The 18,798-nt window shown below is 40.0% G+C and overlaps 2 protein-coding genes across 2 annotated transcripts in view; one reads left to right on the top strand and one right to left on the bottom strand.

Moving 5' to 3' along the window:
• Nucleotides 1-18,798, bottom strand: part of EFHC2 (EF-hand domain containing 2) — a 328,957-nt gene that overhangs the window by 131,741 nt on the left and 178,418 nt on the right. Inside the window, exon 3 of the mRNA XM_068963224.1 lies at nucleotides 969-1,119. Coding sequence (XP_068819325.1) covers nucleotides 969-1,119 — 151 coding nt within the window. The remainder of the gene's footprint in view (nucleotides 1-968; nucleotides 1,120-18,798) is intronic.
• On the top strand, nucleotides 13,126-15,943 carry LOC138071023 (putative deoxyribonuclease TATDN2). The gene is made up of 4 exons (XM_068962446.1): nucleotides 13,126-13,199; nucleotides 13,791-13,904; nucleotides 14,062-15,086; nucleotides 15,135-15,943. The coding sequence occupies exons 1-4, from the start codon at nucleotides 13,126-13,128 to the stop codon at nucleotides 15,941-15,943; spliced, it is 2,022 nt and encodes a 673-aa protein (XP_068818547.1).

Genomic DNA, 18,798 nt, shown 5'->3' with positions numbered 1-18,798 from the left:
ACTTGTACCTTGTCCTAAGTGTGTGAACCTCTCTGCCAGAAAATTATTTCTCTTACTGACCAGAAGAGGAAATTAGTCCTCTTCTGACCCCCTATATCCTGTGCATGAGGATATAGAAAACTAGATCATCCCTCCCCCACAGGACAGCCCTTTAGATTCCTTAAGACATTCATCAGGCATACTTGAGTCTTCTGTTTATGGGTAAACATCCCTTTTCACTATTATCTCTTACACATGACAAATCATCAGTCCTTTCATTATCACAGTTGCTCTCCCTTGAGGGCACCCAGAACTTGGCACCATTCCAAGTCAAGGACTTCTACACACAGAAGAAATCAGTCACCTCCCTTGACCTCTGCCATGATTCTACTAAAGCAACCAACAGTTATCTTCTCTTCACATCAGAGAGCTAATTCTTGTCTGGCTGAAGTGGACTATGGATAAAGATGACTGGTATATGTGGGGCAAAGGAGCAATAGCCTTCTCTTGAAGCACTATGAAAGCCTGTACTTAACAGGGATGAAGATGAGGAGACAGTGGTTGAAGCAAATGGCAGTGAATTCAAGAAAGGAGAAAGAACCTCAGTCTGGAAGTGGCAGTGGAGACCAGTCTTCTCTGTTCCCCTGAGGGTGTTGTGAAGGAAGTAATGTGGTCATAGCAAAAAGACAAAAAATAGTTTGAAGAACAGAGACAAAGACAGAGGAGTGTTTGCTCATACTAGAGCAACACGTGAAAGGATACAATGATGACAAGACAAGTGAGTGACATGACCAGTGTTGAGGTGTGAGGCATAGAAAGCCGGTAAGTTACCATCAGTAACTACAAGGTAACAGAACGTTTATACTCACCATTGTCAACAAGTTAGATACCCAAGCAGTAGCATGGGGTCTTTAAAAAAGCTAGAGAAAGTAGTACACAAAGGCAGTAGTTAGAAGTGAAAGAACCATAACTCTGCTTTAAACAGATACCTTGAGGCAGTCCACTATTTTTCAACACTGGTTCATTTACTTCAACTGTGTCATCTTCAAGGTAGAAGTAGATTTTATGGCATCTTATTCTATAGTTTTCTTGACTTTTATCAGGCACTTCATCTTCTACATAGGCATCAAATGATAATACCTGTTGGAATCATAATTAGAAACTAAGAAATGAAAAAAAATTCAGCAAACTTAAAATCAACAAAGCCACTGCCTATATACTTTTTTTTTTAATGTGAAGAAAACAGTTGAGGAAATGTTTGCAGAAAGACATTCTACACATCAGCTATGAGAATGGATATACAATCTAGGTTTGTTGCTGTTTCATTACCATCCAGTTAGAATGAGGAAATGATATTCAAACAATAAATCTATCATTCAACTCTACCATAAATTGAACTAGAATCTGTCTTTGGAACTTCACAGTATGATTCTGTATGTATGTGTTACAGACAAAATAATATTCTTTCCCAGAAGATGAGTGTAAGTTTTGTCATTTTTCTCTCATTAAAAATAATAGAAAGCTATCTTGGTTTCCCTGGGGGCTCAGATGGTAAAGAATTCATCTGCAATACAGGAGACCCAGTTTGATCCCTCAGTCGGGAAGATCCCTTGGAAAAGGAAATGACTACCCACTCCAGTATTCTTGTCTGTAGAATTCCATGGACAGAGGAGACTGGTGGACTCCAGTCCATGAGGTCACAAGAGTCGGACACAACTGAGCAACTTCACATACACACATCTTGCTTCTAAGGATAAAATTATTCTGGTTTCTGGTTCTGCTGATGGCTTGCCTTGAGGGAATTCAAACAGGCAGAGCTGAAATTCTTCTAGTGCACTGGAGAGCCCACCCTATACTTGTCCTCAGGAATCTCAAAAAGCCTAGCTTAATGCCAGACCATTTCAAGCTTGGCCTGGGGCACAGGCTCCTTCAGAGTTCCATTTTAATACTTTTTTTTTTTTTGCTCTCATTTTTGTCCAATTTTTATAATTAAAGGAGTAAAAGTTAATTCTGCATATGTTGTAATACCAAGTTAATTCAACACAGACAATATATGTGAGTGAGTCTGTTAGGCACAATCTAACCTCTAGGGGTGGTCAGTGACCCTAATTAGGATTACATGCTCCGGGACTGTTTAGCAAATTTCCATCAGAAGCCCACACTTCAGAAGTAGCTCACAAAATGCCTCAGTAATTTATCTCTCATCAACAGAAAAGGCTTTGCTAACTACCATAAAGAATATTAGAAATGAGTTTTAGTTACTGAAATAATCATATTCAATATGAATGGATCAGTTACAAATACTGATCAGGCACTGTCTTTACCGGATAAGGTTTTAGGAATCTAGTGAGCCCAGACATCTATACCTTTCTGGTATCTATACTGGTACCTTTGGCTTCATTTTAAAATGGTCCTACATTCAGTTGCTTTCTTAGGGAATTTATCTGGCCTGATATCAGTTAGAAAGTTAGTTAAACCCAATACTAAAAGGTTGTCATATTTGTGTTGAGTGAACATTTACAGGTGTTGTTGGGTGGGTACAGGGTTTCCTTCTGGGATGATGGAAATGTCTTGGAATTAAATAGAGGTGATGGTTGTACAACACTGTAAATATATTAGATACCACTGAACTGCACACTTTAAAACAGCCAATGATTAATTTTATGTCATATAAATTTTACCTCAATTTTTAGAAAAAGATGTGAGATGCTGAATTATATTGAACACTAAAATAGTAAATGTTATATGAGTTATATCTCAATTTTTAAAGGTATGGGGAGGAAGATGTTGCTGGAACACCTAAAAGGACAAAAGAGCTGGGACTCCATCAAGCTTTCAGTAGAGATAGTGAGAAGGAGCAAGATATACCTGCTACCCTAGAATGTGCCACTTTAGCACATGGGTTATTTTGAACTAAGGATAAGCAGAGCCCAACAGACACAGGAAGAACGCTTTACCTCCCCTTTAACTGCATAAAGCTTCCCAGGTTGCTCAGTGGTAAGGAATCTGTTAGGTAGGTAGAATAGGGAAAAGGAATCCAAAATGGCAGTAGCAGACTGGTTCCAAATAGGAAAAGGAGTACGTCAAGGCTGTATATTGTCACCCTGCTTATTTAACTTCTATGCAGAGTATATCATGAGAAACGCTGGACTGGAAGAAACACAAGCTGGAATCAAGATTGCCCAGAGAAATATCAATAACCTCAGATATGCAGGTGACACCACCCTTATGGCAGAAAGTGAAGAGGAACTAAAAAGCCTCTTGATAAAAGTGAAAGAGGAGAGTGAAAAAGTTGGCTTAAAGCTCAGCATTCAGAAAATGAAGATCATGGCATCTGGTCCCATCACTTCATGGGAAATAGATGGGGAAATAGTGGAAACAGTGTCAGATTTTATTTTTGGGGGGCTGCAAAATCACTGCAGATGGTAACTGCAGCCATGAAATTAAAAGACACTTACTTTTTAATGGCTGAGTAATACTCCATTGTGTATAGGTACCACAGCTTTCTTATCCATTCATCTGCTGATGGACATCTATGGGGAGGGAGGTGGGAGGGGGGTTCATGTTTGGGAACGCATATACACCCATGCTGGATTCATGTCAATGTATGGCAAAACCTATACAGTATTGTAAAGTAAAATAAAGTAAAAAGAAAAAGAAAAAAATAAATAATAAAAAAATAAAATAAAATAAAAAAATAAATAAAATAAAATAAAAAAAAAGACGCTTACTCCTTGGAAGAAAAGTTATGATCAACCTAGATAGCATATTCAAAAGCAGAGACATTACTTTGCCGACTAAGGTCCGTCTAGTCAAGGCTATGGTTTTCCCAGTGATCATGTATGTATGTGAGAGTTGGACTGTGAAGAAGGCTGAGCGCCGAAGAATTAATGCTTTTGAACTGTGGTGTTGGAGAAGACTCTTGAGAGTCCCTTGGACTGCAAGGAGATCCAACCAGTCCATTCTGAAGGAGATCAGCCCTGGGATTTCTTTGGAAGGAATGATGCTAAAGCTGAAACTCCAGTACTTTGGCCACCTCATGTGAAGAGTTGACTCATTGGAAAAGACTCTGATGCTGGGAGGGATTGGGGGCAGGAGGAGAAGGGGATGACAGAGGATGAGATGGCTGGATGGCATCACTGACTCAATGGACATGAGTCTGAGTGAACTCTGGGAGTTGGTGATGGACAGGGAGGCCTGGTGTGCTGTGATTCATGGGGTCGCAAGGAGTCAGACACGGCTGAGTGACTGAACTGAACTGAAAAGACAAAGAAGGGCAAAGCCCATGAAAATAGAACAAAAGAAGGTCCGAGGACCAGAGTGAAGACTTCAGGTAGAATAAACAGCACTCCTGGCTAATCCCAATTTGCATAGGGCAGGCCCAGGTGGAGGCAAAAAAACATATAAAAGGAGGAGCCAAAGCACTTTCTCTCCCGCATGCATGTGCTCTTTCTCTCTCTCTCCCTCTCTTACTCTCTCTCTCTCCCTCTCCCCCACGCACTCCTCCACTCTCTTCTCTTCGAGTCTTTGGGTTGGCATGCCCTCATGCTTTGAGGATGGATTCTCCTGCTATCTTCTAAATAAAATAGAGCTATAACACTCATTTGCCTGAGAGCTATAACACGGTCTATGGAAGACCTGAGAGCTGTGACGTGCCAAGGGCTTTAATGTCCGTCGCTCCAAATCTTTGTTGTGACACAACAAAGAACCGAGGAACATACACTTGCGAGACAAATCCAACTGCCAAAGCAGGAGATGTGGGTTCAATCCCTGGGTCAGGAAGATCCCCTGGAGAAGGAAATGGCAACCATCTCCAGTATTCTTGCCTGGAAAATGCCACGGACAGAGGAGCCTGGTGGGCTACAATCCATGGGGTCACAAAGAGTTGGACACAACTTAGTGACTAAACAACAATAACTAACTGTCTAAAAGAATTTAGATATGAAACCTGCACCAGGAAGAGAGTTACTACCAGAGAAAACCTTTTCTATCAGAAAGCCTTATCAGCATGGCATGGCAAACATTTGTTTACCAAACACTAGCTCTTCTCATTTTCCTGCGAATGATTTTCCTTCTCTTTGAAGCCCCAGACCCCTGTCCCAGTCTCCTTAGCTCCGAATGGTATATAAGCAACAAGAACCCAACTGCTGACATGTCTCATATTTTTATGGGGCTCCCATGTGTACAAAATTTCTTCTTCTTCCATTAATCTTTCATGTATCAACTTAATTATTAGTCCAGTGTGGTGTTAGAGAAGACTCTTGAGAGTCCCCTGGACAGCAAGGAGATCAAATCAGTCAATCCTAAAGGAAATCAACCCTGAATATTCATTGGAAGGACTGATGCTGAAGCTGAACCTCCAATACTTTGGCTACCTGATACAAAGAGCTGACTCATTGGCAAAGACCCTGACGCTGGGAAAGACTGAAGGCAGAAGGGATGAGATAATTGGATGGCATCACTGATTCAATGGACGTGAGTCTGAGCAAACTCCGGGAGATAGTGAAGGACAAGGAAGCCTGGCATGCTGCAGTCCATGGGGTTGCAAAGAGTCGGATAAGACTGAGCAACAACCAGTGAAAGAATCTAGAAGGGAAGAAAGGAAAAGTTATCTACTCCCATAGTAGTGTTCACTTTGAAACTTTCTTTTCTTTGTAAAGTGTAGAGGAAAATGTAGGAAGTGTAGGAAAGTGTAGAGAGCATATTCATATCCCACCTACCTCTATGTGTTGAATATTACTGGTATAAATTTGTGCATGACCAAACTGCCAGAGATCAGCTGACAACACTGTCATATATATTATCATTATTTATCAAATAAATGATGCATTGAAAGAGAATAAAGATGCTCAACAGAAACAAAGAGAAAGAAAGATATTATTTTAGGTTGGACTTCAATATTTCTATAAGAGGGATAGACTGACAGTTCATGTTCTGGCCCCTTAAGAATACAGGACTGACTAACTCCAGCATGATATGTAGAGAGCAAGTCAGAGAAGTAGAGATTGAAGGATAGAAAAGGAAGAGGGAGAGAAAATGGCAAAATACTATAGCAAAATAGATGCCAAATAGATTAAAAGTGATCTCACAAAGGTGAAAGAACTAATTGCAATGGAACTTGATGTACCAGGGAATCCAGAGAGAAAGCTCTAAAATAAAAATTGCAAGAAATGAAAATTTATAGAAACATAATAATGATGCAAAGTTTTATCATAATTTATGATGTCAAGCAGAGACTAGATAAATAAGGTCCTAGAGGCTGGCTATAATTTTCTTGAAAACCTAATGTAAATGTCATTTGGCAGGGTGTGTGACCTTCCATTCCCCACAGGCCTTCACAAGCCCTGTATTATATAAGGTTATGTGCCTGATCCCCGAGGCATTCAGATTTTTGATGCTAGTCAAGAGGATATAAAATTTGAGATCAATTGGCTTTAAATAACAGATATATGATATTTCCTCCTTATAAAGGAAAAAATTTTAATGTTAATATTTCTGAAATCAGAGTCGTCTTACATTAAAGCTAAAAGAAACTTAAAGCAGTCATGAATGCATTTTAATAAGGATTTAATAAAGCAACTAGATGCAACTTGAAGTAAGGCATAAATTTAACCTTGTAGGGAAGTAATTCTATTTTATTGTCAATTTCATTCTTTGCTTTGCATTGCATATCCCAAATAGCTGGATGTTAACATCAATTTGGATTCCTAATTTTCACTTACAATGTTTTCTAAATAGTACTATCTGATGTAGCACTGACACAAAAATAATTGTGTAGAAGATTGTCCATCATGTTCTAGCCAATGCAATCATAAGGCAAAACAATACTCTAATCTCTCAGAATAAATTACAGAGTTTTAAAAGATGGTGAAGTTAGTATGAACAATGCATGAGTTATAAAGGCTATTACTCAGGAACCAAACATCTAATTGTCTAAAACTTACAGCTGAATTTCTAGAGAAGATGTTAGGAAAGAAAGAAACACCGATAATGTTCAGACATTAATGGAGAGGTACTAAAGAAGGTGTATAACAATAAGGATCAATGCATGCTATTAGAGGTTAGTTAGTAGACAAAAATTTGTGTACATTTAATGCAGTGTTGTTTATTCTTCCTGAAAAAGCTGTTATTAAATCAATGCTTTCTCTTGTGATTATGGAATCATAGAATTAAGGAAATAAATTGTAACGAATTTTGCATTGTGTATATTAGATGGCTCCTTTATACAGGACAATAATATATTTAAAGAAGTTTATCATATGTGAAGGGGAACAGAATAAATCACCCTAAAATATGCCTCTTTGGAATAAGAATTATCTTGAGCTTATTATTTTTAAGAAACAGCAAGAGAAAGGAGAAGCTCTGAAAGCTGAGTAAAAGTCATTCTTGTAAGGGACATTTGGGGCTTCCCAGATGGTTCACTGGGTAAAGAATTCACCTGTAATGCAGGAGATACAGGAGATGCAGGTTGAGATAAGGGTTGGATCCTGGGTCAGGAAGATCCCCTGGAGAAGGAAATGGCAACTCACTCTAGTATTCTTGCCTGAAAATTCCCATGGACAAAGGAGCCTGGTGGGCTATGGTCCAAAGGATCACAAAGAGTTCGACACCACTAAGTATGCATAGTTTGGTGGTGTTGTTGTTGTTGTTGTTGACAAGGGACATTTACAATGATAAGGGAAATCTCCATTGGTAAGGGTATCTCCCTCTCTGTGCCAGGAAAAGAAAGACTATATCTAAAAAGCAAATCTCTGGAAACTTAACAATGGAGAAAGCATGAACTTAAGTCTGCATAACAACTGCAATGTCCTTTACTGTGCTTTGCCTGATAACCTCCCATAACTGGCTCACCCTGAGGCAGGAGACACATGGGCCCCGCCCAGGGTAAAGCAATTGGTGATTCATTCTCTATTGACTCCAAGACAAGAATAGCAGGATAATTAAGGGAGGAGGCTGGGCCATGCCCAGACCACATATCTCTCATTCCTGAAGTCAGGAGACCACACATGAGCAGAAAAGTTCATTAAACTTTTAAAGTTCATAGAGGAATGATACTAACTAATGCTAGCCTACCCATTCATCTTTTTGGTAAAATCCATCCTGGTTAAGAGATGCATGCGCACAAATGGAAGGATCCTGAGATATACCAAATATGGACTGTGAACCAGGCAAATCAAAATGATTGGCCAAAGAAAACCTGGAAGAAATACCCCATAAAAGTGATTTAAACTGCCACGATGGTGCAACTCAGGGAATTTCCCTCTGAATCTGCCCATGTCTACCCACATGTACTATACTCTTTTTCCTCCTATAAATACTTTACTTACTTCACTATTTTCTGTTTCTGTAGAAATTCTTTGTAGAAATTCTGCAAAGGCAAAGGAAAAGGGCCAGGGCCCTTGTCACTCACCACTGGTCTAGTGGCTGGGATCTGGTACTTTCATCACCAAATCCAACCTCAGTCTCTGGCTGGGAACCCAGGCCCTTCTCCAAGCAGTTGCAGGGTGAGGGCACCTGAGGTCACCCCCACCCCCAACATCTTTTGCCTTTAGCTGGAGCTAGTAATTAAGGTTGTGGCTTGGGCTATTTGGGAGAGTTACTCAGTTTTCCTAGTATATCCCATGTATACAGGAGATAAACATGCTATTAAACTTGTTTGTTTTTCTCCAGTTAAGCTGTCTTTCATTACAGGAGGCACCTCAGCCAAGAATCTACAAGAATACTGAATACTGGAGTGGGTTGCCATTTCCTTCTCCAGGAGAGCTTCTCAACCCAGGGTTCAAACCCATGTCTCTTAGGTCTCCTGCATTAGCAGGTGGTTTCTTTACCACTAGCACCACCTGAGAAGCCCCATACAAGAGGTAAACATGCTATTAAACTTGTTTGTTTTTCTCCAGTTAAGCTGTCTTTCATTACAGGAGGCACCTCAGCCAAGAACCTAGAAGGGTAAAGGGAAAATTATTTTCCTTCCCTGCACAGGCTAATTTACAAAAAATTCTAATAAATTTGAAATACAGAAAATAGCCATCAATCATCAATACAACTAAAAATATATCATGTAACTATAAATATTATCACCCCTAATTATTATGAGGTGAAGAAATTTTAAAATACAAAAAAATAGGTATAAAATTTAAAGAGGTACAAATCTGTAAGATACAAGCAAACCTATAACCTTGGGCAAATTACTAGATTTAGACTATAACGTAAGAGAATTTAAAGACAGCTAACTCAGGTAAATGTACTAACACAGTGATTCTCAGCCGTCTCAGCTTCTCATTAGGAACTGAAAAGAACAAACACCATACTCAAGCCTAAATAAATTAAATTGAAATCTTGGAGGCAATTAAAAAGGTCATTAGTATTTTTTTAAAGCTCTACAAGTAATTCTGAAATGCATTCACTATGAGCAATGGATTGAACAATAATATTTGAAAATTTGTCATTAGGAAAATAAAGCAAAAAAGGATAAAAGCACAGATAGATATATTTAACAGGAAAAAACAACTGTAATAAGAAAATCCAAAAGAGATTTTTTTTAATAAATAGGTAAGATTCTAGTGTGTGGATGAGTGTGGGGGGTTGGGAATTTCCTTTACCCTTCTAGGTTCTTCTGACTGGTCTAAAGAATTAAACTGAAATGAGAAAAATTAACAGGAAAAAAAAACAAATTTTATTATGTACATATAGGGGCTTCATAAGAATATAAAGCCCAAGGACATCAGGCAATTAAACTTTGTATGCCATCTAAGAGAAAGAAAGACATAAGGGTTTAGGTGGCTTCCCCTGTGGCTCAGCTGTAAAAGAATCCACCTGCAATGCAGGAGACGCAAGTTCAATCCCTGGGTTGGGAAGATCCCCCAGAGAAAGGCATAGCAACCCACTCCAGTATTCTTGCCTGGAGAATCCCATGGACAGAGGAGCCTGGTGGGCTACAGTCCATATCGTTGCAAAGAGTCAGACATGACTGAAGCAACTTAGTATGCATGCATGCAAAGGGGTTTAGGACTTCAAAGAAGAAGAAGGTAATTCACAAGAAGATGAAAAAAGCGAATGTCCTGTAAACAAACATTTGCTGGGCCATACAGAAACATTGGGACACAGTGAGGAATTTTAACCAACACTTTGCTAGATTTTTCCCTGTCTCCCTTCAAGGAATAGGTCCTCTTATCTAAGTTCTTTTACTCAGTTGAGAGAAGGTCAAAGGTTCTTCTTGAGTCTTTTGGGCCTTGACTGCTCAAAATAAACTTTATGCCAAAGGTGGCAAATTTTGCTCCCTGCACTAGCAAAGATAATAAAGAAAGACTGTAATAACATAAAATCAGAAATGCAATAGTGTATTACAGAGAGATGTAATAAATTAAAGATAGATGTTATCTTATTATAAGTCATTCAAGCTTTTATGAAAATAAATTTTAAAGCCACAATTAAATAAGTGATTTTCTGTAAGAATTGTGAAGTATCAAAACACAATAGCCAAGTGAGAAATTTTAAAATTACCAAAAAATTGCCCCAACAAAGGCTCCAACCAGGATGATTTACTAATGGATTCTTTCAACATTTCAAGGAAAAGAAAATCACCACTTTATATAACTCCCCTAGGATAACAAAAACGCTGGAAAGCCACAAAGGTGAATTTCAATGCCTAACAGACAAGCCATGAAAAAAGTTAACTCTGGAGCAACAGTTCTCACCGTGGCTTCACATTAGAATCACCTGTAGAGCTTTATAAAATCGTGATGTTTGGGCCACATCCACATCTATACACACCCACACACAATGAAATCAGGATGCCTCAGACTGGGCCCAGGTATAAGGGATTTTAAAGCTTCCCAAATGATTACAGTGTGCAAGCCAAGGTTGAAAACTACTGCTCCAGAGCAATTTCACTACTTAATGATTTATAGAGCAAAGATCCTAACTAAAATACAAGCAAACAAAATTCAGGAGTCCATAAGAGTTATAAGCCAGCTACACAAAAAGCAGCATTTTCCTCACAGATGCAAAGATGTTTCCAAATAAAGAAGTAAGAGCAAATATATAATGATCTCACACTGTTTCCTACCACATACATTTTAAAATTCGAGCAATTCCTTAACAGGATTAAAAAGCATCTGTTTTAAAACAATAGCCTAAACTTTCAGTACTATATTTAATTTAACTATGTGTCTAACACAATCAGGAACAGAAACAAAAATGCCCCTACCAACATCATGATTTAATATTTTTTTAGGCATCCTGGACAAGGTAAGAAGTACAAATATTAGCAAGAAAGACACAAAGGTGTCATTATAAGGAGACATAATAATGGCACAGGCAAATGCTGAAAAACTACGGATAAATAAAAGATTTTAACATAACCACAACTGAACCAAAAATACCCTTATGTACTAGCAACGCTGCTGTTGCTGCTAAGTCACTTCAGTCGTGTCCGACTCTGTGCAACCCCATAGACAGCCTGAAAATACAGTGGAAGGACAAAATAGGTTCACAATAAATAAAAAATAAAAAAAAATACAAATAGTTTAAATGAAAACTCTGTGACCTAGATATAACTCTAAAAATATTTACTAAAATATATAGAACATGACAAAAAATAGGACAGGTGAAGTATATTCTGGATAAACACACTGAAATAACATATTTCAAGTGGATATTTCATTGGTGTCTTCCAAGGACTTGAAAAAATGATCTAATTTCATCTGATAAAAATAAACAAGTCATCCTATTAAGGATAATTATGAAAATTAAACATAATGTAAAAGACATAACTCTCCCAGATTTTATACCTTACTATTATGCCTCGATTATTAAAAGTGTAAAATCAGAGTAATAAGAAACATACTAATGTGTAGAAAAGAATAGATGGTCTGGAAATGGGCGCTATTGAAAAGACGAAGTTGAAAATGAACTCCCTTAGTCGTGTCTGACACTTTGCGACCCCATGGACTGTAGCCTACCAGGCTCCTCCGTCCATGGGATTTTCCAGACAACAGTACTGGAGTGGATTGCCATTTCCTTCCCAGGGGATCTTCCCAACCCAGGGATAGAACCCAGGTCTCCCACATTGCAGGCAAACGCTTTACCATCTGAGCCACCAGGGAAATCTCTTACATATAGGAATTTAGCACATGATAAAAGAGGAGTCATATTACAAGTTTAAAAAGTACTAATGTAGAAAAGTATCAATGTATATCTCCACCTAAAATAAATTATAACCCCAAATAAATACCAGACAGATTATAAGATTAAATGTAACAAATCGGTTCCTTTTACCCTCCAAAAAAAAGTGTATATATGTCAAAGCCCTTAAAGAGAGGATGATCATTTCTGAGTTATGAAAAGAGAAAATTATGACAGAAAAATATTAAAATTTAACTATAAAAATAAGTTACTTCAAAAATAAGTTACTAAAATACAAATTAAAAACAAGCAATATACAAATTAAAAATTGTAGGAAATATGACAAAATTTTCTTTCATTAAAAATTTCTAATTAATTTTTAAAAGATCCTAAAAAAAAATAAAAACAATTTAAAATGTACCAGGGTCAATTTTAAAAAAGGAAAACATTCACTCAAAAATTATCAGATAAGAACAAATTATTTGTGAGGCACTAGTTTTATTTATATTAAATGAGCCTGGTAGGATTATTCATTACCTACGAGATTTTAAATTATTATTCTGAGGTACTGTGACGCTATGAGGAGCCATTTTAAAATTCCTACACTTTGTCTAACTCCATTTTTGGGCATGCAGTCCCGAAGAAACAAACCAAAATATGGAGAAACATATGGCGCAAGGATATTATTTGCAGCATCTTTTTTAACTATAGAAAAAAATTAGAGCGGGGAAATTACAGATCTAACAAGAAGGGAAGGATTTGGTGAATTATGGCACATCCACGTGTTCCATGGAATATTCTGAAGGCACTAGTATAATGTTTTTAAAAACGATGCAGCAGTAAGAGAAATGCTTTTAGGCTACAAAAAAACAGAGTGGGGAAAAAAGGACTAAAATGATAATAGGCTACAATTATAACTACGTTTTCAAAACCATGTATGTTTAAACTATGTTTTTAAAAACCGTAATTACATTTTTTATTTTTTAAAAAATTGGGGGTTAGAAAAGAAACAAAAAGCCAGCAATGGCTCCAATGGCGGCAGCTCCAACGGTAGGCTGGCTGGGACGCAGGATGTGGGCGGAGGGAACAGACCTGAGGTAGAGGCAGAAAGGTGGGGCCCAGCTTGGAGGAGTGCTTCCGGTGGCCAGGGCTGGTGGGCGGGATGATCTGTGCCCTTCCCCCACCCTTCTCCAGCACTGGGTTCGGCCCGCTCTCCTGCACTCCATGGGCTAAATGGACTTCTAGGCCACCAGGCCAGCTCAGGGGCGCCTCTGTGGGGTCCCTAAAGCACCTTGTAGTCTTTTGGAGGGCTATGATATTTCTCGAGGGCCTCGTATTCCAAACCAAATGGAAGTGCTTTCTAGTCACCGGAAGTGCTTTGACACCCGGAAGTAGATCCGTTGGAGGCGGGGTGGGGGGTGGGGGCGGAATTGGTCCGTGATCCGCGAGGCACGCTGTGGCTTCGGACGCCGAGCCCGGCTTTCGGTGAATGTTGGATCTTTGTGACTTTTCCAAATACCTTTGAGATCACGAACTCAGTGGAAGAACCTTGACATCACTAGAACACTGAGAACTGGGACAGGCGAGTGAAAAAAAGGAGAGCAGAGCGGTCCCGAAGCCGCGGAAGCGGCGCAAGTTCAGCGCTAAGGTAGGATCCCCCAGCAAACGTGGATCCTCTGGCGTCCCAGTGACGTGGCCCCCTCCAGCCGGCCAGTTTTGAACTCTATATTACGTCCCGGGGAGTCTAGCAGCCCCGAGGACCTAAAAGTCCAAAAGGACATTCTTGTGGCCTTCAAGCCAAGGTATCCTGGGCCTCATCCTACCAGGGAATTTCTCCTCCTACCTCTCCCATTCCTTACGCTCCGGTGTGGGTAGAAAAGCCTCCAAAGACTACTGATTTGGAGTGCTTGAGGTTCATCTTTGGAATCGCCTTAGCGCTATCGGCATTTGTTTTGCTAGCTTTCGAGAAGAAATGGCTTCTCTAAAGGATGCTAAGGTTAATCCCAAAAACAGTTCCTGTGACTCTGCAAACGCAGAATTTGCAGCCAGAGCTGACGGTCAAAATACTGAGGAAGCAAATGGCGGACAGAGAAAGCAAGGTAGTCAGCAAGACCAAAGCACATCAATGGTCGACTTGAAGGCAATTCAGGGAGTCCCAGGACCATCAGTGCCAGGAGAGGCTGCCGCTAGTACAAAAGGGAGTGCAGCAGAGCAGCCCAGCCCTGGAGAAAGAGGAGCCAGCAGTATCCCCTTCTCTGGTCGTCACGGAAAAATGTCAGCCTCAGAGGTCAGAGTGGAGAATATAGAGATTGGAGGCGTCTGTGACAAAAGAATGATGATACAGCCTGAGCAGAAGCCACTTGGTGACCCAAAGTCATCCTTTTCTGAAGAAGGCTCTTCTGCCCGAAAATTTTCAGACAGCCATGACCATACTTCACAAATCCCAAAACACCAAAACCAGGGTGTGGTAACTGAGCACCCTTCTTCAGGATGTGACTGGTCTGATTTGGGTGAGGCTCCTACATTGGGATTCCCTCAGGAAGAGCCAGTCTCACTCAGTGTGGCAGAAACTTCAAAGCCTCCATCCTTCACAACTGAGCAGATTACCTACTGGCCTAATTGGTACAGTGGCCCTTGGCATGACTCTGCCAGCTACTGGCCCAGCAGTTCCAGGCCTCCTTGCTACTCTTCCATGGGCCATGGCATCAGCAGCAGCAGCATATACCTGGCTGGAAGGAGCAGCCAGAGCTACTGGAGTGATTATTCCTCCAGTTTTCTAGTGTCCTCCTCAGACTGGTCCAGAGAGTTGATGGCATCAGAAGGTCAGTCTCTAAGTTCTCATTCATTTCTTTTCCCTAAAGGTTCAGAAACCAACGTGAAGGAGGGGACATGGCATCTCCAAGAGGAGATCCCACCACATCATCAGGGAGGCTATGCATATTATTCCCTGCCAAAGAGCCAGTGGGAACAAAGCCTAGAGTTGGGTTTCATTGATACCCACCTGCCAAAGCACCATTGGCAGCAAAGCCTAGAGGGTTTCATTGATACCCATTGTCACCTGGGAATGCTGTTTTCCAAGCTGTGTTTCAAAGGGACCTTTGGCAAGTTCAGAGAAGTTTATAGCCGCTCCTTCCCTAAGGAATTTCAAGGCTGCATCTCTGATTTCTCTGATCCTCGCGCACTAAACAACGGTCTATGGGAGGAGATGTTGAAAGACGACATGACTTGGGGGACCTTTGGCTGTCACCCCCATTTTGCAAGTTGCTACAATGACATTCAAGAAAGAAGCATTATGCAAGCCTTACGGCACCCCAAGGCTATAGCATATGGAGAAATTGGCTTGGATTATTCCTATAAGTGCAGCACACCTATCCCAGAGCAGCAGAAGATATTTGAGAAGCAGCTACAGCTGGCCGTGTCTCTAAAGAAGCCCATAGTGCTCCACTGCCGAGAAGCTGACAGTGATCTGCTGGGCATCATGAAAAAACTTGTGCCCTCTGACTACAAGATCCATAGGCATTGCTTTATTGGTAGTTACCAAGTCATCGAGCCTCTTCTGAACTACTTCCCCAACATGTCCGTGGGCTTCACAGCAGTCCTGACCTACCATTCTGCTTGGGAGGTCCGGGATGCTCTGAAAAATATCCCGCTGGAGAGAATCCTCGTGGAAACCAATTCTCCCTACTTCCTCCCAAATGGGGTTTCTAAAAGGTCTTGCCGGTATTCCCATCCAGGACTGGCCTTGCATACGATTGAAGAGATTGCCAAAATTAAAGATCAGCCGATCTCTCACACCTTGGTTACCATACGAAAGAACACTAGTCGCGTCTACAATATTTAAGCAGAGAGGGCACAGTCAGGAGTCTTCCAGAAAAGGGAGACCAGCATCCTGACAACATAAACATAGACTTGGTTTGAACTCTGCCTGTGTCCCAGGTCAAGGAGGTGTTTGGCAAACCCATTGGAACAGAAGAAACCAGAACAGGATGTTCTCCTCACAAGCTCTTCATAAGACTTCTGCTTCTGGCTGGTAGGGTGGGGTGCAATGGGATGGGAGGAGGGCTAAGGGGAACTATCCTTAATGTTATTAGGGGTTTCCTCCTAGCCCAATTGTGCCAGGGTGGTCCATAAAGAAGAAAGAGTTCCATAGGGTTCAAGTTTGCTAATCCAAATCCTTGTTCTCTGCAGCCTGTGTTTTTGAGCAATTGGTGACTAAAGTCACCCTCCTGTCTTAAAAAGGAGGGGGGGGAGGGGCAAGGAATGTTGAATTTTAGAAATGAGCTAGTGACTTGTTCTGTTTATTGCCAAAATATATTTGTTATTATAGGAGTTCTATAATCCATATGGGTTGTTGTTAAATTCTTAAATTTGTCACTGTTCAACTTGCAATTTCTAAAGATAAACTACAGTATCGTTTCATCTAAGAGAAAATCAGTTTAGATAAAAATGAGTTAATAGTCATAATAAGGGTGGGGGGACTGTCGGGTAGCTTAGAATGACAGGAGCCAAACTGGTGAAATCTTAAAACCACTGAGATGGGTTTTGACTCTGAACTGAACTTCCTCACAACACTTGGATAACTAAAGCTCTTCAGATAACCAGCATTTAATAGCAATTCTTCATTCAAATTGTTCTGATTCTTTACAAAGGCAAATGTATACCACTTAGAAAAATCATTCTCCAGAAGGGCAGAAACAGAGAAGAGCTTCAGCTGCCCACTTGGCAAATAGCAGTCCTCCTTGAGAAATTAAAATGAACCCACATTTTAGGGAAAACATTTGAATTACGAAATTTAATTTTGCCAGCCAAAGCACATACTTAAGTCTAGGAGTCCCATTACTGAATGAGAAATTCCATTTTTAAAATGGAAAATCACTTTTGAAAACTAAATCAATGAAAAGAGGCCTAGCATACTCCAGACTTCTCTAGTTTCCTTTGTGCCTGTTTATGAGGATCCAGAAAATTCAGCTGGCTCTTCACCATCTGGTTCTCAGTTCAGAAGTCTCCTCCACAGAGAAGCCTTCCCTGACCACCAATTTGTAAGTGTTCACCTCACCTAAGAGGAAAAAAATCCTTGGTTTACTATTTTTATTTCATCCTAGCACTTAGCCTTGTTTAAGATTGTATTGTTAATATAATGTGTTCATTGGTTATCTTCCCCACTAGGTTGTAAGTTTACATGCTTGTGATTCTCCTTCACACTGTACATACACCTGATGTTAGAAAAGTGCCTGGAATAGAGCAGGCACTCAGCAAAGATTTCTTGGAATAATGTGAATGAATAACTGACTTTATTAACAACTGGCAGTAAATGATAATATCTGAGCAAAGGGGCAGATACTAGTAAGAGAATAGAAAATTAAGCCATCCTAGTCTAGGCAAGGCAAGGTTGAAAGGCCACGTATACTCTGCCAGTAGATGTCATCGATAATAAAAGGAATAAATAAAAAAGATCAAGCCCTACCAGGGACTTGACAGTTCTTATTTCCTATGAACTGAGTATAGCATAGATTTCTTTGCTGGGAATCTAGTCATTTGAGAAAAAGAAAGCTGTAGCTAAAGTGCTTCGCTTTCCTTAGAACAAAAGAAGTCGATGCAGTGTTAAAGGTGCAATTTAATTATATCATGCAAGACAGAAAACATTCAAAAATTAAGCCAGTGTTTTGAGTTAGGAAGGGTTTTTTTTTTTTTCATTTAATGTATGCTTTAGATAGACATTGTTCACAGTGTGTCCCTCAACCCACTGGAGCCCTGAGCTTTTGATAAACAATTTTAGGAAAGAGGGTTTCATGGACACACATATTTGGTAAACAGTGAGTTGTACAAAGTTTCTCAGATTTCTTTTTATCTCACATGTTCTGTGATATACCAACACGAGCCACAAATACCCAAAAAGGTGTTTCTTAAAGTTGTGCTGTGCTTAGTTTAGTTGCCAGTTGTGTCTTTGTGACCCCATGGACTGTAGCCCACCAGGCTCTTCTGACCATGGGGATTCTCCAGGCAAGAATACTGCAGTGGGTAGCCTATCCCGAAATGGCAACCCACTGCAGTATTCTTGCCTGGAAAATCCCATGGACAGAGGATCCTGGTGGGCTACAGTCCATGGGATTGCAAATAGTCAGAAACAACTGAGCACACATGCATGCACAGCACAATTCAGTGAGCTCAAGTTCTTTAGAAACACAAGCTTGGGAAACAGCCTTAGTCACTCTTGCTGTTGTGATGCCCTTATCACACTTTGTACAAATCTCTACTCATGACATTCTAACATCCTCTTTCATTTACCTTTCTCACAACATAAGATCTGTGGAGAACACAGTGTCATCAATCTGATCCTAGCAAAGTGACATTACCAAGTGGGCACTTTAAAAACAAGTGTAAATGAATGTTTGCATTTGTAAGCACAAAATCAGTAAGACATATAGGATATACACATATTAAAGTTCTGTTAAAAAAAAAATCTCCTTTTTACATGCTTTTCTTAACCTGCTCATCTCCCTCTACATTTTTGATGACAAATGCATAGACTATACTCTGCAGTGTTTCTAACATGTGAGAGCCTTGCCATTATTTCTTTCGGAATGGAAGTGAGCAATAGTCTTTTCTGAGTGTAGTATATCCAGAGTGGCAGAAGTCAAAAATCACAATCTTTCTTTTACTTATTTCATGAAAGCAGTAACGAACACTTTATCTGTT

The sequence above is a fragment of the Capricornis sumatraensis genome, chromosome X (assembly GCF_032405125.1).
Source record: "Capricornis sumatraensis isolate serow.1 chromosome X, serow.2, whole genome shotgun sequence".
Lineage (NCBI taxonomy): Eukaryota > Metazoa > Chordata > Mammalia > Artiodactyla > Bovidae > Capricornis > Capricornis sumatraensis.
The sequence above is the reverse complement of the archived record's forward strand: the minus strand, read 5'-3'. Positions and strand labels throughout refer to the sequence as shown.